Source organism: Phyllostomus discolor, chromosome 3 (assembly GCF_004126475.2).
Source record: "Phyllostomus discolor isolate MPI-MPIP mPhyDis1 chromosome 3, mPhyDis1.pri.v3, whole genome shotgun sequence".
Classification (NCBI taxonomy): Eukaryota; Metazoa; Chordata; class Mammalia; order Chiroptera; family Phyllostomidae; genus Phyllostomus; species Phyllostomus discolor.
This window is the reverse complement of record NC_040905.2, coordinates 75,644,506-75,668,879: the sequence shown is the minus strand read 5'-3', so window position 1 is coordinate 75,668,879 and position 24,374 is coordinate 75,644,506. Positions and strand designations below refer to the sequence as shown.

Genomic DNA, 24,374 nt, shown 5'->3' with positions numbered 1-24,374 from the left:
TGAAGCCAACCGCGAGGCTGATGTGGCCCCTGTGAAAGTGAGTTTGACACCTTGCTCTAAAAGCACTCACGCATGCGTGTGTGCACATGTGTGCACCCACAGCTGCTTCTGATTAGTTCAGAGGCTGTCTTAGTGACTGACTCAGCGTGATTCAGCAGCCTCACTGTCTCTTTGGGGAACACACTGTGCCAAGTAACCAGGGCATTTTCAATACTTAACCCATGTCATGGGCTAAACAAGATTCAGATTTCTTCTAGTTTACTATTTTAGTTAGAAGTATGCAGACATGTGTTAGGATAAGGTAAAAGAAAAAAGTTAGGAATTCAGGTTCAGGATGAAGAGATTTCTAGGACTGGAAGAAACTTTTGTGATCCAGAAGTGAAAGAAAGTTATTTTTTATTAGAACACTTAATCCTAATATTTTGTAGAATCAAACAGCCAAGTAGCCAAATAGCCAAAGACATCTTGAGAAAGAACAAAGTGGTCATGCTCCCTGACATCAAACTATACCACAAAGCAACAATAATCAAAACAGAATGGTATTGCCATAAAAACAGATATATAGATCAATGGAGTAGAATAGAGAGATCAGAAATAAATCCTTTTTTATATGGTCAATTAATCTATGACAAAGGAGGCAAGAATATACAATGAGGTAAAGACAGTCTCTTAGACAAGTGGTGTTGATAAAATTGGACAGATACATGCAAAACAATGAAACCAAATCACTTTGTACTATATTCAGAAATAAACTTAAAATGGTTTAAAGACTTAAATGTTAGACCTGAAACCATAAAACTCCTAGAAGAAAACAAAGGCGGTAACTCTTTAACATTACTCTTAGCAATATTTTTTTCACTATATATCCTTGAACAGGGAAATAAATGGGACGACATCAAACTAAAAACTTTGCACAGCAAAGGAAACCATTAACAAAACAAAAAGGCAACCTGTTGAGTTGGAGAAGATGTTTGCAAATGGTACATCTGATAAAGGATTAATGTCCAAAATATGTAAAGAACTCATACAACTTAACACCAGAAAGGCAATCCAATTAAAAAATTAGTAGAGGACCTGAATAGATATTTCTCCCAAGAGGGACATACAGACATTTGAAAAGATGCTCCAAATCACTAATTATCATAAATGCAAATTAAAACTGCAGTGAGATAGCACTTCACATCTGTTAGAGTGGCTGCCATCAATAACTCAACAAAAAACAAGTGCTAGTGAGGGTGTGAAGAAAAGGGGACCCTAGTGCACAGTTGGTGGGAATGCAGACTGGTGCAGCCACTATGGAGAGTCCTCAAAAAGTTAAAAATAGAGCTGCCACAGGATCTAGCAGTTCCACTTTGGAGTATTATCTAAAAAAACCAAAACCACAAATTGAAAAGGTATATGTACCCCTGTGTTCATTGCAGCATTACTTGTAATAGCTAAGCTACAGAAGCAACCTAGTTGTCCCTTTGCACATCTTTATCCATCCGTCTACTACTGGACATCTGTTCACACACTGGAATGTCACTCAGCCATAAAAATGAAATCTTGCCATTTGTGACAATGTGGATGGCCCTAGAACTAGAGGATATTATGTTAAGTGAAGTAAGTCAGAGAAAAACAAATACTGTGATGATCTCACTTATATGTGAAATTTTAAAAAATGCATAAACAAAACAGACAGAGAACAAACTGATGGTTACTAAAGGGGTGGGGTGGAGAGATGGGAACTTAATTTAAAAAGTGAAATATATTTTTAAAGATTTTATTTATTTTAGAGAGAGAGGAAGGGAGGTCAAGAGAAGGAGAGCAACATCAATGTGTGGTTGCCTCTCACACATTCCCTACTGGGGACCCGGCCCACAACCCAGGCATATGCCCTGGCCTGGAAATCGAACCAGCGACCCTTTGGTTCACAGGCCGGCACTCAGTCTGCTGAGCCACACCAGCCAGGGCTAAAAAGTAAAATGTTTTCAACTTATTTCCAGAATAAGTACTTATTTGCAGAGTGAATTTTGTTTAAGCAGCAGTTGGTACTGAGAAAATCGTGTTATTTACTAACTGATGAAGGAAGGAAAGACCACAGACTGAAGATCTCATAATGTAGAACCAAAAGGACACCGTGGTGTTTGTTTTCGCCTGTTTGCTATGAAGTATGTTATGGATGTTGGGCAGTGCTTGAATTATGTTCCAGAAGTCCTTTTATGGAAATTCCTATTCACCCATGATGCACCTCAGTTATTAAAAGTGCACAAGAACTGAAGTACTGTGAGAGGATTCTTGATAGATCCCTGGTGGGAGGAACCCCCTCAGGAGTGGGAAATAATTCGGGTTCCCAGCCATTGGGGTTGTTTCCTGGGGCCTGGGTAGAGGCTGAGCAGGGTGGAGATCTAGGGAAGAGCTGGTACTGGTTTCTCTGGTGACCAGAACATGGTGGGAACAGATACTTACAGCTTGTCCGGATCTCTCCATTACTTCCTGGCTTTATGTTGTACTCTTGCATCTAGTGACACAGTGCATATATTTGCTGGAGTTCCTCAGTTGGTGTCGGAAGGCAGGCTGTGATAATATGTTTCAAAATGTTTCATTGAGATCTTACTATATGATATCTTGGCTTTTGTATTGCCTTTCAGAATTAAAGCCATTGAGAGTCCCAACAAAGATGATGATACCCAGTGGCTGACCTACTGGGTTGTGTATGGTGTGTTCAGCATTGCTGAATTCTTCTCCGACTTCTTCCTGTCATGGTTGCCGTTCTACTACATGCTGAAGGTATGTCGGCTTTCCCTAAAGTGCTCTGTTTCCTTCCATATATGGGTTTGATTTGCTCCCAGCCCCTAAAAGAAACTCCATCTCAGGACCTGTTAATAAGGACCAGGAACAAAGGCTTGAATGTTAGACATCTGTGGCCCTGCTTCAGATTGTCTAAACAGGAAGACAGGATTCAACATGTCTAACATTGTTTTGTTTATACTCTTGGAAACAGCCATAGCAATTGTGTGTTCAAGATGTGTTTGGTAATAAAAGATGGAAATACTGTGACCTATCACAAACACTGCTGCTGGCCAAGATCCTATCTTCATCCAGTGCTGTCTGTATTTGATGTGGAAGCATTACAAATTTTCACAGGCCATAGATTATTCACGGTGATGAGCAGGAGTCAGTATTTGTGGAAGAAAAAATACTTATTTCTTATATAGGTATTGAATAAAGAAGATGTGAACTGGGCTTTCTGAGGATGCCATTTTAATAACTTTGACGAGCGCATAGTCAGGGAAGAGCCCTGACACACCTTGCGTCAGGCAGCGGGTTACCAGCAGGAGGGGAAAGAAGGAGGAAGTCAAAAAATCATTCCCAGTGGAACTGTATCAACTCCAGATTTCCACCAGAGGTGAATCACAAGGAGAGTTCATACATTTTAATGGACGGAATGGTTCTTTCTCTGTAAATGGGACATGCTGTCTTCAGCTGATTCTCTAAGTGTCTTCCATGGAAGAAGCTCTGCATAGTATGTAAATAGTCTGGTTTCCAGAGCCAGACTTCCCAAACTGGAGAGGGTGTGAATTCTAGGTTCTGTTTCTTCCCTTCATAGCGTAAATATTTGTTTTAACAACAGTTACACATGCCCTGGCTGGGTGGCCCAGTTGGTTAGAGCATCGTCTGGATATGTGCAAGTTGAGGGCTTCATCCCTGCACGTCTGGGCATGCACGAGAATCAGCCAATGAATGTGTGAATAAGCAGAACAACAAATCAGTGTCTCCTCTCTCCCCACTTCCTCTCTCTTTGTCAATCAATAAATTTTAAAAAGCTATAAATCACATAGTTTAAAGACTCAAAAGTTGTGCAGCAGTTTTGGAGGAAGCTGTTCTGTACCCCTTTGCCTCCTGCATTGCCTTCTTTAAAAGCAACCACTGTTCCTTCATTTATGGCAGATTATCTTGCCATTTAACTTGATGTCTCTAAATACTACTCTTTTTTAGCCACCTTTTAATTTGTCTGTTTTGTGCATTAGCTCTTGGTCCCCTCTAGGAGACAAGGATTTGGCTCTTTCCTCCCTCATCCCTCCCACTCACACGTAGCCTCGCCACGCCCCCATCTTCCTCAGGTGCCTGTCCCATGACTTAGGTTAGGTAAACAGACATCACCCTGGCGTTAGTACGACTTTGTAAATGTTATCTAGGGCCACCCAGTGTACCAACAGTGTGCATGCAGTATTCTTCCAGGTTTTTGTTTCCCCAAGACCTAGTCATTGGTTTCTTATTTCTATATTCAGACATATTTCTCACATCCCTTATTAGTTCAGTTTGTCTTACGTTTTCTACATTTCTACTTACTTTTTAAAATTTTTATTGAAAAAAATTTAGATTTAGGAAATTAGATACAGGAAGCTTTCTTATTCTTTTGGTCTCCCTCACCACAACCAACACCATATTGATAGTATCTTGATTTTACTTTTAGGTAGTTGTGTATATATTTTTTCTTTTTCTTTGGTCTTAGCTGCTTTAAAAATCTATATCTGTTTTTTTCTTTGCTTTCTGGGAGATTTTCTCAATCTCATCTTCCAGTATTCAAGTTTGCTCCAATTTGCCATTTATATCACACATTGTGTTCTTTAGATGCGCTATTATATTTTTGATCTTGGCGTGTTCCTTTGTTTTCTTGTTCTTGCTTCATATTGCTGCATTTATTTTAGTATAGTTAGCAATCCAATTTAAAATTCTTGATCCTTCAGTTCTAATATTTCTGCTGCTGGTAGAATTTGTAGTTGATTGTGTTGTCTTTCTTTTGCAGTGCTTGAACTTTTCAAATAATCTTGTTGCTTTGGCCTGTAAGCTCATTTCCCTCCAGGGGATTAGCTCCTCTGCCAGGCACTGGAATGGAGGAAGGCCACACCCCAGTCCTAGTCAACTCTAGGTGGAGGTGTCACCCTTTGCTCCCCCAGACAGCATGAGGAGATGAGGTTAAACTGTAAATCGCAGCTCTAGGGTTTGGAGCAGGAGGGCTTGGGAGGAACTCCTTGGCAACCTAGTCCCCCTACCTGTTTCATCCACACCTCACAAGGATAGGACATCTACGCCAAAACCTCTATTCGATTTTTTAAAGGCTTTATTTATTTATATTTAGAGAAAGGGGAAAGAAAGGAGAAAGAGGAGGAGAGAAACGTTGATGTGAGACAGAAACATCTTTAGGTTGCCACTCGTATGTGCCCTAACTGGGGACCGAACCCACAATTGAGGCATGTGGCCTGCATGGGAATCACACTGGCGACCTTGGGCTTTGTGGAATGATGCCCAACCATCTGAGCCACACCAGTCAGGGCCCAAACCCTCTATTTTAAAAAAAGTATACAATGTTTTTTAACTAGGAGGTATGGAATCAAGAAAAATGTAAAATCACAAAGAAAAAGATTTGAAGTTTGACTAAATTATTAAAAATTAGATTTTTATATGATAATAGACAACATAAACAAAGTTAAAATAATGCCAGACGAGGAGGATAGATTTACAACTTTTATAATAAATAAGGAATTAATATCTATAATATATAAAAATGTTTACAGGTAAGAGAAAAAGATAAATGGACAAAGATTATAAATAGAAATTGTTTCAAGTAATTCTAAGTATCTATCCTAAGGAAATATTCACTGCACATACGAGAGCTGTACGCAGAGGTTTTGGTCATAATGAAAAATTATAAACTGAAGTTTCCTTCAACAGGTAAATGTTTAAATGGATTAATAGTACACCCATACACTTAAAAGGAATGAAATGACCTATCTGTACAGATAGAGAATTTTTCCCATGATTCCTTCATTATAAAAATCACAGAATATTACATACAGTATGACAAGCTAAGTGGTTTAAAAATTTAAGTGAAAGCAGCCCTAGCTGGTGTAGCTCAGTGGATTGAGTGCGGGCTGCGAACCAGGCATCGAAGATTCAATTCCCAGTCAGGGCACATGCCTAGGTTGCAGGCCATGGCCCCCAGCAACTACACATTGATGTTTCTCTCTCTCTCTTTCTCTCTCCCTTCCCTCTCTAAAAATAAATAAATAAAATCTTTAAAAAAATTTAAGTGAAAGCATACTCATTGGAATATACATGTTTAATTTGGAATGGCATTTACCACGGAAGGCCGTGTCAGACAGCTGAAGAATAGTCCTTTTGAAACAAATGGAAAAAATTGCTCTGTGGGAAGATTTAAGATTTCATAGCTGGTTGGCTATATTTTGCTTTTGTTACTCAAAGACATTTGGCATTTATAAAAAATATTTTTGTATGCTTTAATTTGGATGTCATATATTTTAAAGTACAAATAATTCTGAAGCCCCTCAGAAGATCCATCTCACGGTAGTGATGTCCCAGTATGTTCTCTAATGGAAGGGAACTTGGCCGCGGCCCTGGGCCCCCTTGCTTGCTGCAGTGAACAGTATCCTGTCGGCAGAACCACTCACACTAGTGTCTGACCTCAAACTTCTGAAACGTGAGCAAGCCTGACTTTCTGGCTGCTCCTGATCACCTCTGCCAATGGAGGTCACACAAAGTAGAGGGAAGATCCAAAATAAGAGATAATTACTAAATCATTTATGTTTTTCTTTGAAGTACACTACAAAAAGTGGTTTACAGCAAATACTCTTCCCTAATAGTAAAATGAATGTACATCCATTAGTGGTGTCAGTGACAGAAGGTGAATATGCTGTACGTGTTGCAAATATATAATGTACCTGACATGATTAAAATTGATTATACTGTCAATCAAAATGTTTTCTTCCTGCATTAGTGTCATATTCTGAGTGGCTTCATTGAACAGACTGAGAAAAAAACCTCTGAATTGCAGTCTGTAGAAGTCATTTTAGGGGACAGATCTTTTTTAAAGTATATTTTATTATGCTACTACAGTTGCCCCAATTTTTTCCCCCTTTGCCTCCCTCTGCCTGGTACCCCACTTCATCTCAGTGTTCCCCCACCCTTAGTTCATGTCCATGGGTCATGCATATAAGTTCTTTGGCTTCTTCATTTCCTGTACTATTCTTAAATTCCTCCTTTCTATGCTGTACCTACCAATTACACTTATTCCCTGTACCTTTTCCTCCATTCACCCACCTCCCTCTTCCCACTGATAACCCTCCAAATGATCTCCATGTCTATGATTCTGTTCCTGTTTAGTTGTTTGCCTAGTTTATTCTTATTTTTTTTAGATTCAGTTATTGATAGCTGTGAGTTTCTGTCATTTTAGTGTTCATGGTTTTGATCTTCTTCTTAAATGAGTCCTTTTAACATTTTATATAATAATGTTTTAGTGATGATGAACTTCTTTATCTGCCCTTCCATTCTAAATGATAGCTTTGCTGGATAGACTAATCTTGGTTGTTGGTCCTTGCTTTTCATCACTTTGAATACTTCTTTCTAGTCCCTTCTTGCCTGTAAAATTTCTTTTGATAAACCAGCTGATAGTCTTAAGAGAATTCCTTTCTAGTTAACTATGCTTTTGTTTTGCCACTTTTAAGAGTCTCACTTTATCTTTAATCTTTGGCATTTTAATTATGATATGTCTGGGGGTGGTCCTCTTTGGGTCCAACTTGTTTGTGACTCTTTGTTTCTTGGAATTGTATGTCTATTTCCTTTACCAAGTTAGGGATATTTTCTTTCATTATTTTTTCAAATATGTTTTCAATTTCTTGCTCTTCCTTTTCTCCTTCTGCATCCCTGTGGTCTGGCCTGGGGCTGGGGTGGCTCGCTCCCAAGGTATCCTTCCTGATTTTTATCCTGTACACATGAATGTGGGACTGCCTGTTCCACCACTGCCCCCGCCACTGCGGCGTCTCCACACCGTGTCCTCTCTACCCAGGATCCTTGTCACTGCCCCTCTAACCTGTCTGGATGAATGTGGCTTCTTTAAATCCTTGTTGTCAGACTTCCATATAATGTGATTTTCTGGCTGTTCTGGGTGGTTTTTGTTTTGTGATTAGTTGTGATTCTTCTTGTGGTTGTGCAAGGAGGCAAAGCATGTCTACCTAGGCCTCCATCTTGACTAGCAGTCCTAGTATTCATTTTCCTAAAGCAGCCAGTAATATTGGATATAAATAAGAGGAACCAGTAGTCAGGCCTCAGACCTTTTCAAGGTTAGTTGAAAAGATCGTATACAATTTATTAAGCTAGAAACAGTGGATTGTGAGTTGAGCAGAAGGGTTTAAAAAATGTAAAATCCCTTTTTTCTTTGATTATCAAAATAACGTATGTTTATTTCTTTATTCTTCAGATATTTATTTAAAACTTCTATGTGCCAGAATCTGTTCTAGGTCTGGGGCATCCTTTGGTGAATAAAACAAAAGTTTCGTGTGGTGTGTGTGTGTGTGTGTGTGTGTGTGTGTATGCAGAGGGGGAATGTTTTAGATAAGGCAGAAAAAGCATTTGTAAGCCTACCACTGTTAACATCTTAGGTAGTCTTCCTATTTATGCTAATGTACAAATATATTTGTCCATGACATAAATACACACAGAACTGTGTATATATTATTGTCTTAACCACATATGTATGTTTCAGGCTATATACTATATACAACTCTATAGCTCTCTTTTTTCCCCAATTAATTTAATACTCTGAGCATTTTCTCATGTTATTCAATATTCTTTGACATAGATGTTTATCCATTATAGCTAATAATTTACACATTCCCCAACTGATAGACATGTAGATTTGTTTTGCTCTTATAGATAATGCTCCAGTGAGTAGATATCTTTGCACCTCATCTTTACCCTCACTGAAATCATTTTCTAGATTTATTTTTAAAACAAAATTGAATAAACTCTGTCAAGTTTGTGTCCTGATCCAAACTGTCACCTGTCCTGTTTCACCCATTGACAGAGAACAGAACGTTCCTCTTTTTAACTTTGCAGGAGGCAAAAAAAAAACCAATCTTCCCCGTCCCATGTGCCTTTGAGCTTGTATTTGTGCATTCCGAGCAGTCCCCTTTAACTCCAGCCCATTGCTATTCTGCGGCTGCGCTGCAGAGTCTTCCCAAGGAAAGCTTAGGTTTCTGAGGGAATGATTGATTGCTGTGTACCTGGAGGCCAGTGTTAAAATGTATGTTTCTCTGACTTTAACTCTCAGTTTAGAGGCTAGTTTTAAACTGTGCATATTATGCATATCTCTACCTTGGAAATAACTCTCCTAGGGAACAATTGGATGGTGAAAGCATTAGAATCACAGACAGGGTTATCTGTCCTGTTGTAATTTATAACTATGGGATTCCGTGTGTCCGTGCTGAATGCCAAAGAATTCAGCTGAAAAAGCACGGACTCTTTGAACTGCAGGTAGGCGTAGACTTGTGTTTGCTCTTGGGAGTATTGTCGGCGGGCACCTAGAGGGCAGCTGGGTTAAAGCACGGCCGGATCTCTGTGGCTGAGGGCACTCCTGGGCTGTGGGACAGTCACACAGATGAAGAAAAGGGAGTTGTAAAAGCTGGCAGCCGAATATCACCTTGAGGATTGAACAGTAATTAACTTTATTTTTATACAAGGAAGTTATTTTATTTGAGACCTGGAAAATGCTAAGGATGTAGGTGGAGAGCATTAATTATTTTACTGTCTCAAGAGGGTACTGAAAGAACTAAATTAACTGTCTGGAGTATAGCCTACACAGTAATCACATTGGAGAGGTGCCACAGTATAGACCCTTGGCTCTGGTCCTGTCTGGTATCTTGCCTTAATTCATCCAGAAAATATGGATGAAGCTGAGACTGGATTCTGGATTGCTGAGAGTCGATATCTATAACAGGTGGATAGTATTTCAGAGATTTTCAACAGAAATAACGATAGGACTTGGTAATGCTACTGCTATCTTACATACTTTCCTTAAGTTCATTAATTTGTGGCTTTCCTAAAATCCTATGTAAGAGAAAATTAACTCTTATTGAGGCCTATTTACTTAAAGTTGTAAAGTAGATATCAACTCTCCTGATTCTTAATCCAGTGTTATTTAGTACCTGGCAGAACCAGCCCTGGAACCCAGTTTCTCTGATCCTCTTATCCTCTTATAATGTAGTAACTCTTACTCTTGGTTAATGCAGTAACCACACTCTTATCCTCTGTATAATGTAGTGTATAATCCCCTTAGAATCCCTGCTTGTCGAGTAGAGAAATACGTAAAAATCTTGAAATTAAGATTTTAAATTTTTGTTCTTCTGTATTCTTACTAATTTCTAGTTTGATATATAACTTTCTGATGGAAGTGTTAAAATCTATATGGATTTTATCCATTTATTTATATAATTCTGACTTTATATATTTTGGAGCAATATTTGAAACTATATTGCTATATATAATTACAAGTTACATAATTAAAAAATAAGAATCATATAAAGATATAATTATTAAGATATATACAAAGCTATATGTATTTTACATATAGCAAAAATATTTAGGTCAATCTTCTTGGTGAATTTTCCTTTATCGCTATTTGCTTATTTTGCCTTAAGTAATGTACATGTACTACTATAGGAGCTATTTGAGAATTGGTAATTGTCTAATACAAATAAAAGGATGAAAATCCCATTAAATCTTAATTGGTTTTGTCTTAGGTATGTTTCTTATAAGAAGCATATAACTATAGTTTATTTTTCATAACCCAGTCTGATAACCATCCTTTGAAATCTTGCCCCCCCACTCTTATGTCTGTAAAAAATTGTACTTCATGACTGTTACTTTCCAAGAGTCCTATAGTTCAGATAATGTAGAAAGAGTAATCTGTTGAGAACCTGCATTTTATTGATTTTGAGTGTAACAGAACTTCAAAATATAATGCAAATTTCTTAGAGCCAACATAGTGCTGATGGAGTGAACCTTAGGGCTCAAACATGTGCATTAAGTCCAAAAGCTTCTTTTAGAAAAACGATATAGCCTCTTGACTATTTGAATACACTCCGTGGTTCAGAATAACAAGGACTAATGCTACAGAGTTAAGTCTGTGGCACAAGAAGGCAAGGGATTAGTTACTATAAGAAGGAAAAAATACAGATTTGGATCTCAAGAAATGAGTTCTGTTTTTTTTTTAATAGAGCCAAACTAGGCTGGGTGATGGAATCACCCAGAACAAAAGAACCTAATGTGCATGTAGTTTATTAAACTTTCTAGGGAAATGAGCGCATCACTCTGGATGTTCCCTTTTGTGCTCATTATAGAGGAGTAAACTGCGTGGACAACCTGAAGTGCTGGGTTGTTATTTATCCTTTAAATAAACAGTAAAATTATTTTAGATATAATTATAGTATGACAATTCTTGTTTGCTTGTTTTTTTTTAAGTTTTTAGGGTTCAATTCTTGTTGATTTTTTTTTAAATCTCAATGGGAAAGTAGAGCCATAAAAAAAGAGCTAGGATTAATACCTACATTCAGGTGAAGAGAAACACCTGACTGTAAAGATTACTTGACAGCTAAGACCTACTAAAAACTGAGATTCCACTCTGGGAAGATTTCGAGAATGGCCAGCGTATTTTCCCTGTAACAGGATTAATAAATGTGACAGACTTACCAAGGTGAGCCTGTTACAGAGCACACAAGGGGGGCCTGGGATGATATACTATTACTGAAAGAAGCCCCCAGGTCCGTTATGTCCACTGCCAGAGGAAAGACGTCTCTCAATGCCAGAGATTCGTGAAAAGGAAAGGAAATGTTTATTTAATGCTATGCAAACTTAAAGTAGTGACCTAATGTCTTTATCAAAAAATCCTAAAGTCCCTTAAAACACCCACAAACAGACACAGTCCTTCCTTCCCCCTTTGCCCAGTCCAGAGTACCGTATCTCAGGAAAGGAAATAGAAGTCCATGGCTCAGGCAGTCCTCTGGTTATTCCCAGTTAGTACTCCATCTCGACTGGGAGACCTCCGTGGGTTCCTGGCACCCTCAGCTGAGTTGCCGGGATCTCTGCTAAAACCAGGTGGTGGTTCCCCCTTCTAAAGCTGTGGGGGTCCCCACTCGGGCAAAGGCACATGGTCCTCTCTCCCAGGGCCACAGGAGTCCCCATTCACCCAAAACCACATGCTTCTCCCCCTGCGCAATGGCTGCGGAGCGGGGGGGTGGTCACCACTCTGCCAAAGCCGCGTGGTTCTCCCTCAAAGGGCTGTGGGAGTCTCCACTCTGTCAAGGCCACGTGGTTCTCTCCCTCAGGGCCGCGGGAGTCTTCACTCTGCTAAAGCTGTGTGGTTCTGTCTCTCCCCAATGGCTGTGATCCTCTCTGCACTTCCATAGCCGCATGGTTCTCCTTTCAGGGCTGCACACGGTTCTCTCTCAAGGCTGCGCATGGTTCTCTTCTTCCAATGGCTGTGATCCTCCCTGCACTCGGCTTCACATGCCAGAACTCATACCCTTCCAGCTTTACTGGATTGCCATCATGAGTCTGGGCAGGTGTGGCCCCATGTCACGGAGCCAATCATCTCCAAGCTTCCACACAGGCACTGTAACTCGAGGGACCTGCTTCCCGGTTACATCTTGGTGGGGAAGTTACTTCCATTCCCTTGGCTCAGAGCCTGGCCACAGCTATTTAACACATCTAAGTGACCAGCCAAAAGCTATAGATATGTTAAATGACCACACCAGAGATTAGCTGCAAGGCTGTTGCTATGAGAAACAGTTCTCAAAGGCCCTGCTCCATGTGTCCCTTCCCCCAACCCACACCTGGGGAATGGGGGTGAAGACATCTTGAAATCTCCTGGACACCTTAAGTTCTGGACCCCATTTCAAATGCCTATTTGGGGTCCCCCCTCTTGGCTGCACCTGAAACAAGCCTATTAAGAATAAGCCTCATAAATATTAGCCTCATCTGTATAGGGCTTTACACATGCGGAGAAGTGCTGTGTTGTTGCTTTTTTAAATTGACTTTGAAAAGTTAATAATAAAAGCTGTTATAACTAAAAAGCGGTCCAAGTTAGGAAGGAAATTAAGCTGCTGGGCTTGATGTGTTTTACCTTTCTTTTTCAGTCTCAGCTTTTCCTTACTAGCCCTTTATTTGTCACATTTCTCCATCTAAGAAAGCTCACCTGTAGCTTGCAGAAAACACTGGAAATGCTACTGGAGAAACTGGCAGAGGCAGCGCCTCCACAGCAGCATAGTGGGTGGTGGGCGGCGTGTGGTCAGGGCGCCCACTCCCTGTTACCATGCTGCCTCTCGTTCTGTGCAGTGCGGCTTCCTGCTGTGGTGCATGGCCCCGAGCCCCTCCAACGGGGCAGAACTGCTCTACAAGCGCATCATCCGTCCTTTCTTCCTGAAGCACCAGTCCCAGGTGGACAATGTGGTGAATGAAATGAAGGACAAAGCCAAAGGGACTGCAGATGCCATCACTAAAGAAGGTAAGACTCGGGGACAGTGGGTTTCAGCAAGTGATGGGGGGGGGGGTGTGACACACTGGTGTGATTCAGCAAGTGATAGGGGCATCTAAGCAATAAGTTCCTCGGCCTTCTTGCCCTGTCGTCTTTCCTCAGCCCAACACCAAGATTACTTAGGATTTCTTCACCAAGACTGTCTATTGTCCTTTACTTTCCTCAGATTCTTCCTCCATGTCACATTTAATACACCATTCATTTAGCACATTAGGAAAAATGACTTGCTGTGGTAGACAGATTTGAGAGAATCACAATTATTTATATTCAGATATCTCTTTAACTGACTTCAGGTTGAACTGTTTAACATGCCGTCCAGACTGCTTTTGTTACAGGTCCCAGAGAATTCCCTCCTGCTCAGCTCTCTGACTCATCCATTCAACAGATGTTCACTGAGGTGCTTGATATGTGCCAAGCATGTTCATAGCCCTGGGGATGAACCAGTGAACCAACCAGATCATATTCCTTGAACTTGTGGAGATTTACAATCTTGTGTGAGAGAGAATTCAATTAAAAAGTAATAGTTACCAGTTGACATAGAGAAAGATATAGCAGATAAAAAGATAGGTGGTATTAGGGGCTAGAGTGATTTAGGAAATCCTCACCAAGAAGATTATACTGAATCAAACATGATAGTGGTAAAGGAAAGAACCACGGAGAAGAACACTCCAGACTGAAGCGTTCTGTCCAGAACAGCTCATGCAAAAGCCTGGAGGGGAAGGGAAGAGAGGGACATAGAGGGAGAGTGGAAGGAGACAAGTGCAGAGAGATTGAAGAGTGGAGGCTGGAAGAAGACAGATCGTGTAATGCCGTGCAGAGTATTGTAAAGGCTTTGGCTTTTCCTCTGTGTTAGATGGGGTGCTGCTGGAGAATTTTGAGCAGAAGAGTAACATGATCCATCCTGTGTTTTAACAGGATCACTTTGGCTACTGTATTTAGACTGAAGAGAGAGAGAGGGAAGAAATGAGGAGACCAGTTAAAAGGTCATTGTGGTGATCTGACTGAGATGATGGTAGTGGGTTGGTTCTTAATGGTAGCAGCAGGAGGTAAGAAGTCTTTGCATTCTTGATAGATTTAGAATGTAGAACCAATGGGACTTGGTGTGGAGTATGAGAGAGGAGTCAAGGATGAAGCCAAGCTTTTTAACCCAAACACACAGAAGGACAGAATTGCTATTGAACTGGGGAAGACTGAGTGTAACAGGTTGAGAGGGAAAATAAGGAATTCATTTCTGGACATGACTTTGAGGTGCCTGTTAGGTACCTACATGGAGTAGTCAAACAGCCATTTGGATATAGACATCAGGAATTAAGGGGACAGGTCTAGACTGGGGATATGAGTTTGGGGGTCACCAGCATATAGTAAACAGGAGACTGAATGAGGTCACTAAGGGGGTGAATGTGGTTAGAAAAGAAGGGGTCCGAGGACTGAACTCTGGGGCCCCCAATGTTTAGAAACTGAGGAGATGAGAAGCAAGCAGCAAAGCAGACTGATAAGGAGTGGCTGGTTGAGGGAGCCAGAAAACCCCAAGACGAGGAGGGAGTGAGTGAGTCATTGTGTCACACGCTGCAGACAACAAGATAAGAGGGACTGCACACCGACCATTGGATTTAGCAGTGAGGAAGGCACTAGTGATCTTGACAAAACAGATATGTGGAGTGGTAGGAGCAAAATCCTGACTGGAATGGATTTGAGAGAAATGGAAAGACATGATGACAGAGTATAGACAACTGTTTTGAGAAATTTCCTGCAAAGGAGCAGAAGAACTGGGCTGGAACTGGGAAAAGGAACTAGTGTCCCAAGGATTTTTTTTTTTCCTTGAGGTGGAAGAAACAAAGTATGTTTGAGAATCCATGGGAGTGATCCAGTGAAGAGCAAGAAAATGATACAAGTGGGAGGGTGGACTGCTGGCGGTCTGTCCTTTACTAGACCAGAGACGACACGGTCTAGTGCACAGACAGCTTGATTGTAGGAGCAGCAACAGTTTATAACGGGAGGGAAATCAGGGTTTGTGGGTAAAATGATGGTAGGTGAGTACATGTGATGGTGGGAGCCTATCAGAGTAATTTTTGATTGCTTCAAATTCCTCAATAAAGTAGGAAGAAAAGGTCAAGGGAGAGAGGATAGGGAAAGAAGGATGGGAAGAGAAGTTGTGAAATAGTTGCCTAGGACTGGGATCAGCAAACTTTTCCTGTAAGGGCCAGTTACTTTAGTTGTTGCAGGCCGTCAGGTTCCTCTTGCTGGTACACAGCTTCCTCATAGTACTGTGAAAGCAGTTGTAGGTGGTGCACACACCAGTGAGTCTGTCATTTGTTGGCCGCTCTGAGACAGTGGGAGTGGGAGTGGCCCAGGACAGTGTCATGTTATGGCCGGGCAGTATTAAAGTCTCACTTGAGATTTGTGTCCATGGATTTAAAGTGACTGGTTTGTCTTTGTTTTTCTCTAACCACATTCAGAATAGGTGGAGTTGTGTCAAGGTTGATTTTGTTCAGTAACAGCTGAAGTGAGAGTGGGACTAGTGCTTGAGGATGGAATTTAAGCTGGGTGAGGAGAGAAGGGAAGAACAGAGGCAACGGGGGTAAGATCACTGGATAATAAAACCAGGTGGTGGGGGAAGAACTCTGAGTCAGGATAATAGGAGTGAGCTGCAAAGATAGCAGGTGATGGTGGAGGGTGGGATGCTTGACACTGAGAGCCTAGAGGGACTGCAGTTATTGAAAGTGATGAGAACTAGGAGAGAGAGTGTCTGTAGTAGGCGGAGCAGGTAGGATGGAATATAAAGGCAATTGGAGGGGAGCAACTAAGAGGTCAGGATATTGGAAGGATGGTGTGTGTGTGTGGGTGTGTGTGTGTATCGATATTGAAATCACCAATAATTAAAATAGGAGTGGTATTAACTTTGTGGCAAAAATTTTAAAGAAATAAGGCAACATAGCCCAAGGATCAGAGATGCCTGGGAAAAGAAATGCTAGAGGAAGATACAATCTGATGACGTTAACTTCTGAATGTAGCAGTGTACAACAAAGATTAACACCAGACCCCAGACCCAGTGGTACTAAGGTCATGGAAGAAGAAGAAAAAAAAAAAGCTACCACATGAGAAAGCAGTGTCATCAGGGGATAATAGTATTTCTGTAAAAGCAAGAAGGGCAGGGAATATTTGGAGAAATGGCTGAGAATAGAGGACATTTGTTGCTGATGGGTGTTAAGTTCCAGAGGGCACAGTAAGGGTTTTCAGCACTTGGAGAAGAGAGGGCAGTGGACACGAAATTTGGAGATTCTGTTGTTGAAGTTGGAGCTCCATGATAACTAGAAAGTGGGTGATGCGGGCTGACCTGCTCCCCAACAGTGGCACTGATGCCCCATGTGATGCGCCCCCACTTCTCCCTCTCAGAGCTCTCTTCTGCGCCCGTTTCTGCCCATGGAGCTCCAGTCTACTCTAGCACATCTTTCCTGTTCCTCTTGCCCTCAGCCTACCCATCAACCTCGAGATACCATTCCTGTCTAGTTTGCCCACATTTCTTAGCCTCTTGGTTCTCTTAGATAGCAATACTGTAATTCCCATTTTAACCCTGTCTTACTGTGCTATGATACATTCCTAAACAGGGGTGTGAGAATGAAAATAAGAAGGAACTTACATGCTGATACATATTAGACTCTTCCCAAAGCTTCAGGGTGTTCCAGCAAGTACATTTTTACAAAGAGTTAGTTAAGAGAGGCTACAGTTTCTTGTTGACTTCGTTCAACAGTTTTAATTGAATGGGGAGCCACTGCCAGGCTGTGAACAAGGAGGGATTTGGCTCTTGTTATTGGGCTCCAGCTCCATCAAAAACAGCTGTAGTGTGGACTCACAGGAGGCCCTGGCGGCTTCTGGAAAAAGCCCTCCCTCCTCTATCTCACACACCACACCAGTTCTCACAGCACATTCTATGCTACTTGGTAATTAAGAAGGGGAAGGCTTTGCTTCCCACAGAGGAACCAACATTTTTCTTCATGCATGTAGATCTTGCACCAACTCAGAGACTTGTGGCACACTCTTCCCATCACAGGATGAAACGATGGTACAATTAGAGAATACAAATGTGTATAAATATACCATCATTTCTAGGGTCTGGGAATGAGGACTTCCAGTTTCTGTCATCATAGAATAGGTGGATGACCTAGGTGTCATCAGATGCAAACAGTGAAATGGTACAGGTGAGCATGCAAGTACAAATGAGAATTTCTTGATTGTACAGAACACCAAATGCCCAAGGAATCTCTGCGTGAGATGCTTTCAGGAAGGCAGAGAGCTTAAAGTGGTAACTGTCAATACCAGGGGTGGGGGTGGGGGGCCAGGACCTTCAAGAACCATGCTGAAGTACTCAGGATTTGTGCCACGAAGTAGTTTCTTGGCCGTTTCCTGGAAACTTTCAGCCCTGACCTCAAACCTCAGTGTGTTCTCATCTGAACATGAATCATCCCAGTTGTTATCTAGCTGCTACATTATGTGCAGAACCTGTTTGCAAAAAGCTTTGATAAAATTTCCTTTCCTCTTAACAGTCAAGAAAGCTGCCGTGAATTTACTGGGAGATGAGAAGAAGAGCACCTAAGCCCGCCTGAATGAGACCTTTCTGCCCTCTGTACCTGCCTATAGAGCTTGATGTTGTGTTAGGGACTGTGGTATAATCATTTTAATAATGTTGCCTTGGAAACATTTTTGATATATTTAAAAATGGAATGTGTGTTTTTTGCTTACTTTTACTGTCTATATACATAGGGAACATTTTAATTTAAATTTAATGCAATGGGCAGTATTCAAATTTTTGGAAAATATATTTTGCCTCTTGGTAGGAAAAGAAATTTATCATCCTGCCAGAAATATAAACTTAGAATAAAATTATATATCCCACGGGCTTTGTACTTTAATGGGCTCTCTTTGCATGCATTTTCTTTGTACTTATTTTTTAGAGTACTCTTTAAAGTTCTACTTCATGTACAATTTTGTATTAAATGTTTTTGATGTATTTGTGCACACACACGTGTAGGGAAATGTACTGGCTGTAACATGCATAATGCTTGTGGAGAGCACCTGCCAAAAGCTGGAAGTTCCATTGTGCTGGTGTAGTCTAAAAAGACTTCAGAAATTTATACAAATGAATACTAATTAGAGTGAACAGTTAAGTGATAAATGAGTTTGAATGGAGGTTGTCCTGGCTGTTTTCCTAACCTTGAAGCAGCTGAATACTAGAACAGCTTTGAACAGCAGTCACTTTGCTCACAAATGGGGAAACCTACACACATCAGTAATCACAGCCCCCAATTCCCTATAGAGCCAACTAGTAATACTGACTTGTGGCCTTTTATAACTTGCTTATAAGCTTTAGGTTTGTCTGTTTTTGAGATGCTACAATGGAAATCATCCCTGGTTTCACCTTCAATGCTAATATGTTGGTTTAATTTTGTTTCTTTTCCAGTCTTTTTTTAAACCAGTTCAAGGACCCCCCAACCTGGAGACTTGCCCACCCCTGATTACATATATGCTCTTGTTTATCTCCTTAGCCAGCAGTGCATGCTAATGACAACACCAGCCTCTGAGAGCTGTTCTGGGAGACTGAAAGAAAGCACGGTATAACCCATAGTCTGGTTGGCAGTGGTGAGGTAAAACTGCCTTCACCCTCTTCTCTGGCCTTTAAGGTCAAACACAGAAGGCCTCCCTAGTTCACAAGTCAGAATCACCTGTAGTTGTTTAAATGCCTTCATCTTTATGCTTTATTTTGATAAATTGCATATAACTACATAGTTTGAGTATGTAACAAAGAGTTAAAAAATCAAAGTCTCCAGTTTGATCAGCCAAGTAGCTTGTTATGGAGTAGAAAAACTGATCTTAATATCAACTGTACTGCTAGGCTACTTCTGAATTAGACTAAACTGACTAAAGAGTTCAACAAAACTACCAAAGTTAGCCTTGACGGTGTGGCTTAGTTGGTTGGGCATCATCCTGCCAAATGAAAGGTCGCCAGTTCAATCCCTAGTCAGGGCATCCCACATGCCTGGGTTGCAGGTTCAGTCCCCAGTCAGGGTGCATAGGAGAGGCCTTTTAAGGCCAATAAATTATTAGTTTAGTTCTCCTTTCAATAACAGGTAAGATCATAATGATGTCTCATGATGTAAAAAATATTAAAGACATCAAAAAATAAGGGACGATATCACCCAAATATCACAATACTGGATCAGGGCATTTACCTTTTCTAGGTACAATAGTGGTGATCATAAGGCATCTTATTAAACTTAACTTTAAAAACCTTTAGAAAGCAAGCAATATTTGGATAAAGTCAAGCTTTAGTTAAAAAAAAAATCCCTGCAGGAGTATTTAAATCCCTTTCCTCCTCATAATACAGTACACTTTTCTTGGGTGGCAAAAGAATGAAAATGAGCAATCTTTGGCATACAAAATATATAATCAGATTGTTAGTATACAGAATATATTACCAGGCAAGATACACAAGTTACGATTATTCATAACTACTTACAGGCTAATACAAGTTTAAAAACTATAGTGAGAAGATATACCTGGCTGGTGTAGCTCAGTGGATTGAGCGCGGGCTGCGAACCAAAGTGTCGCAGGTTCGATTCCCAGTCAGGGTACATGCCTGGGTTGCAGGCCATGACCCCCAGCAACCACACATTGATGTTTCTCTCTATCTCCCTCCCTTCCATCTCTAAAAATAAATAAATTAAATCTTAAAAAAAAAACTATAGTGAGAAGATATATTCTGAATGTAAATTTTTTCTCAATAGTTTTCTCTTACAGTGTATTCTGGAAGAAATTTGTTACTGTTTTTGGCAGTCAAAGCATACATGTTAAAGACAGAAGTTATGAATTGAACAATTCTGTCTCAGCTTTGATTTCCCAAGTAATATTTTGCCATGCTAGCGTCTTTGGAAACCGACTGAGCCTCTGTCAAGCTTGAAGACGAGCATTTATTTGTGCAGAAATGGTATGTGGGGGATATGTAAAGTTACAGAATCCCTACAGTTCTGCTTGAATGGTTTCAGATCAATAATTACTGCTCCTCTGGAGTCTTCTGCCCATAGCCTGGAGAAAATGACCATAGCCTTTAAATAAGTTACTGTCTATCCTGAAGATGTGATATACTGAATGGAAGTGGATGTAAATAAAATTCCATTATCTCATTGAACTGTTACATTTCATTTTGTGGGGCTTTTAAAAAATGTGGACTAATTCTGAATACAGATGAATGAACCTTAAACACTGCTGTTTATTAATCCCATTTCTCACTTAAAGGAAATCTAAACCACTTTCTACTCACATACTGCATTACACACAAGTCTTATGACATAAGTTGTAGTATATATTTTACTGCAGTAAACACTTCTGTGTGCCTCTAAGTTATTCTGTACTTTGAGACCAAGAACTTGAGGATTTTATTAAAACACCTACTGCTGGAGGGTATGTTAGCTTTGTCTTCTATATCTGTTTTTACATGTCTATGTCTACAATCTGTGTGTGTTTAGAATAACACATGATTCTGCCCTGGCTCATGGGGTTCAGTGGATTGAGCACCAGCCTGTGAACGGTTGCCAGTTGATTCCCAGGTCAGGGCACATGCCTGGGTTGTTGGGCCAGGTCTCTAGTGCGTGGGGGGAGGAGGCGGCCACACCAGAGGCAACCACACATTGATGTTTCTCTCCCCTTTTCTTTCTCCCTCCCTTCCCCTCTGAAAATAAATAAAATCTAAAAAAACCCCACACAATTCAGATCCTTAGCCATCAAATACTATAGTTCTATATAGTACAGCAGGAGAAGTAAATATATTTGAGACTGACCTTAATTAAAAGTTACCACAATGTTCTTATAGCTTTGTAACACACACCTCAAGAGATTAACAATAAGGAGGTTCTGTGGTTACATAGTGGCTCTCAAACTTTAGTGTGCATCAATTTCTTGGGAGGGGTGCAGGTTGTGAAAATACAGGTTGCTGGTCCCATCCCCAGAGTTTCTCACTCAGTAGGTCTTGGGCAGGGCTGAAAATTTAAATTTCCAGCAAGTTCCCAGGTGATGTTGATGGTCCAGGAGCTGCATTTTAAGATAAAACCACTGCTAGGTAAATGCTATCTTTACACTTAGTATACAGAGATTTTCATTACAATCACTCAAGGTGCTTTCTAGAAATACTGGTACCAGATGCCACTACTAGAAGTCCTGACAACCCACTGTAGTACCCAGGTGCTAGAAAAAGTCTCCAGGTAATTCTAATAATGTAGCTAGGGTTTCGAACCACTAAGTAGAGACTTCTAATGAGGCCAATAATTCCAAGGTCTGGAGAGTCTGTCTTAGCTAGATACTGGGTTGGCCACGAAGACTGATTAGTTTTTTTCTGTAGAAGACACAATTTTCATTTCCACCATTGTTGATTTGGGTATTCTGAGTATGCTGGCTATCTCCTGCTATTGACTTTTAGTGAGTAGAGGCCAGGGTGCTGCTAGACATCTTACAATGTGTGAGACAGCCCCACAAGCAAAGAATTATTTGGCCACATGTCAGTAGAACCAAGAAACTTTGACATGTTTGATCAGTCACAGCACCTTCTCCATATACTGCACAAATCTTTTGAGTTTCAGTTGCATTTTTTATTGAAATAATAAAGCATAATATGCTGAAAAGGTTGCATATTTTCTCCCATCTTCAATATTAAAATGGTTGCACAAAAATTCACCAACCTTCATGTTTTTTAATGCATACTGATATGACAGCTGTCACAGTACGATCTAACAAAATTGTTTTGAATGAAGTTAAAGACAACTAAGCACTACTAGAGCCATTGTACAGAAAAAGCTAAATGAACTTTTTGGCTAACCTGGTAGTTCATCTGATGTGTTAGTTACCTATTGCTGCTGTACTATATTACACAAATAAATGGGCTTGTGAAACAACATAGTTCATTAGCTTACAGATTTGAAAGTCAGACACCCAAAAAGGGTTGGCAGGGCCACATTCCTTCTGGCACTAGAGAATCCATTTCCTTGTGTCTGTGAGCTTGAAGAGTGCCTGCATTCCTCCCCCTGCATCCCTCTAAGACTCACTTCCCTTTTGTAATGGCACGTGTGATTACACTGGGCCACCTGAGTAGCCCACGGCAGGAATACCTTGTTTTATCGCACCTCACTTTATTGCACTTCACAGGTGTTTTTTACAAACCGAACACAAGACCCTCTACCCGCAAAAAGATTCCAGCTCACTTTGTTGTGATACTTGCTTTATTATGGTGGTCTGGAACTCAACTCACAATATTTATGAGATATGCTTGTAGCAGCTCAAGATCCTTAATCACATCTGCAAAGACTCTTTTGCCATGTGAAATAACATAACCAAAGGCTCTGGGGTCTGCCTACTTACCTAGTCGCTCTTTAGATATAGAATTTCATATAAAGTTACACCCACTATCAAAATAACTGTAAAAAGCAATCTTAATGTTGGAAGGGAACTCAAATAAGAAGAGTTGGTAAAAACTACCCTATCCCTATTCCAGTAAAAGGCTGGAGGTTTACCCCATGCACAGAGTAAGAGGATCTTTGGAGCAGGGGAACACAGGCAGACTGAGGGGGAAGTTGTAACAAAGACAAGACTGAGTGACTCAAAGGTGAGATCCATTTCCCCACCCCAGCTTCTCCCATTAGGCTTCCAGACCCTTAATCTCCCGGGAGCCTGGGAGACTCCTGGGAAAGCAGATCAGCTTAAGAGGACACCCTGACCTTGGAAATTCTCTGGGAAGCATCTTGGCAGGCGTCCCTTCAGTGAAACTAAGTATGCAAGCCCTGCGTGCTCAGAATGTCCAATTAGCTTTGTGATCTTTCACTAAAAAAAAAAATCAGACTTCCGGCCAAGATCGAGGTGTAGGTGGACACATTGTGCCTCCTCGCACGACCAAAATTAAGGACAACAAAAATTTAGAAACAAACAACCAGAACAGACAGAAAATTGAACTGTATGGAAGTCCTGACAACCCTTCATCCAGACCGGTAAGAGGGGTAGAGTCAGCGGTCAGCGGAGAGGGGTTGTGGCAGGAAAAAGTGGTGACTGGCAGACCTGGGCACACAGGGCACAGGTGGTGGCTAGCAAACCCCGGTGGCAGACCCTGGGCTCAGGGAGGCAATGCACAGACCCAGTGAGGCACACAAGGCAGCTGGCTGTCCACAGTCACACGTTTGCACAGATAAACCAGGTGAAAACGGGTAGTGAGACAGACCGTGCAACCCAGGGCCCCAGCGCCGGGAAATAAAGCCTAAAAGCACTGATTGAAAACACCTGGGGGCGGTTCAGGGGCCTCAAGAAACCCAACCTCACAGCAGAGTTTGTTGGAGAGACCCACAGGGTCCTAGAAGTACACAAGCCCACCCACCTGGGAACCAGTACCTGAAGGGCCCAATTTGCTTGTGGGAAGTGGCAGAGGGGACTGAAATCAGACAAGAGAGTGGAGAAAGTGCTATTGTTCACTCTCTGACACCACCCCCACAAATAGCATCACAACCCACCGACTGGGTTGCCCTGCCCTGGTGAACACCTAAGGCTCCGCCCCTTATACGTGACAGGTGCAATCAGACCCCCCCTCACACAAAATGGCTCAAATGGAAGAACAAATCGAAGCCCCAGAGCCAATACTTTTAAGCCACCAAGAGATAGTCATCCTATCAGATGCACAGTTCAAAGCACTGGTGATCAGGATGCTCACAGAAATGGTTGAATTTGGTCACAAATTAGATGAACAAATGAAGGCTACACTAAGTGAAATGAAGAAAAATGCACAGGGAACCAATAGTGATGGAAAGAAAACTGGGTCTCAAATCAATGAAGTGGACCAGAAGGAAGAAAAATACATACAATCAGAAAGAATGAAGAAATAAAAATTCAAAAAAATGAGGAGAGGCTTAGGAACCTCCAGGACATCTTTAAACATTCCAACATCCATATTATAGGGATACTGAAGGGGAAGAGCAACAAGTGG

At 41.1% G+C, this 24,374-nt stretch overlaps 1 protein-coding gene across 1 annotated transcript in view; it reads left to right on the top strand.

Moving 5' to 3' along the window:
* REEP5 (receptor accessory protein 5) overlaps window positions 1-19,695 on the top strand; it is a 33,734-nt gene extending 14,039 nt beyond the window's left edge. The window contains exons 3-5 of the mRNA XM_028508288.2: window positions 2,631-2,769; window positions 13,171-13,339; window positions 17,911-19,695. Coding sequence (XP_028364089.1) covers window positions 2,631-2,769; window positions 13,171-13,339; window positions 17,911-17,960 — 358 coding nt within the window. The 3' untranslated portion in view covers window positions 17,961-19,695. The remainder of the gene's footprint in view (window positions 1-2,630; window positions 2,770-13,170; window positions 13,340-17,910) is intronic.
* The last annotated feature ends 4,679 nt before the right edge of the window (window positions 19,696-24,374 follow it).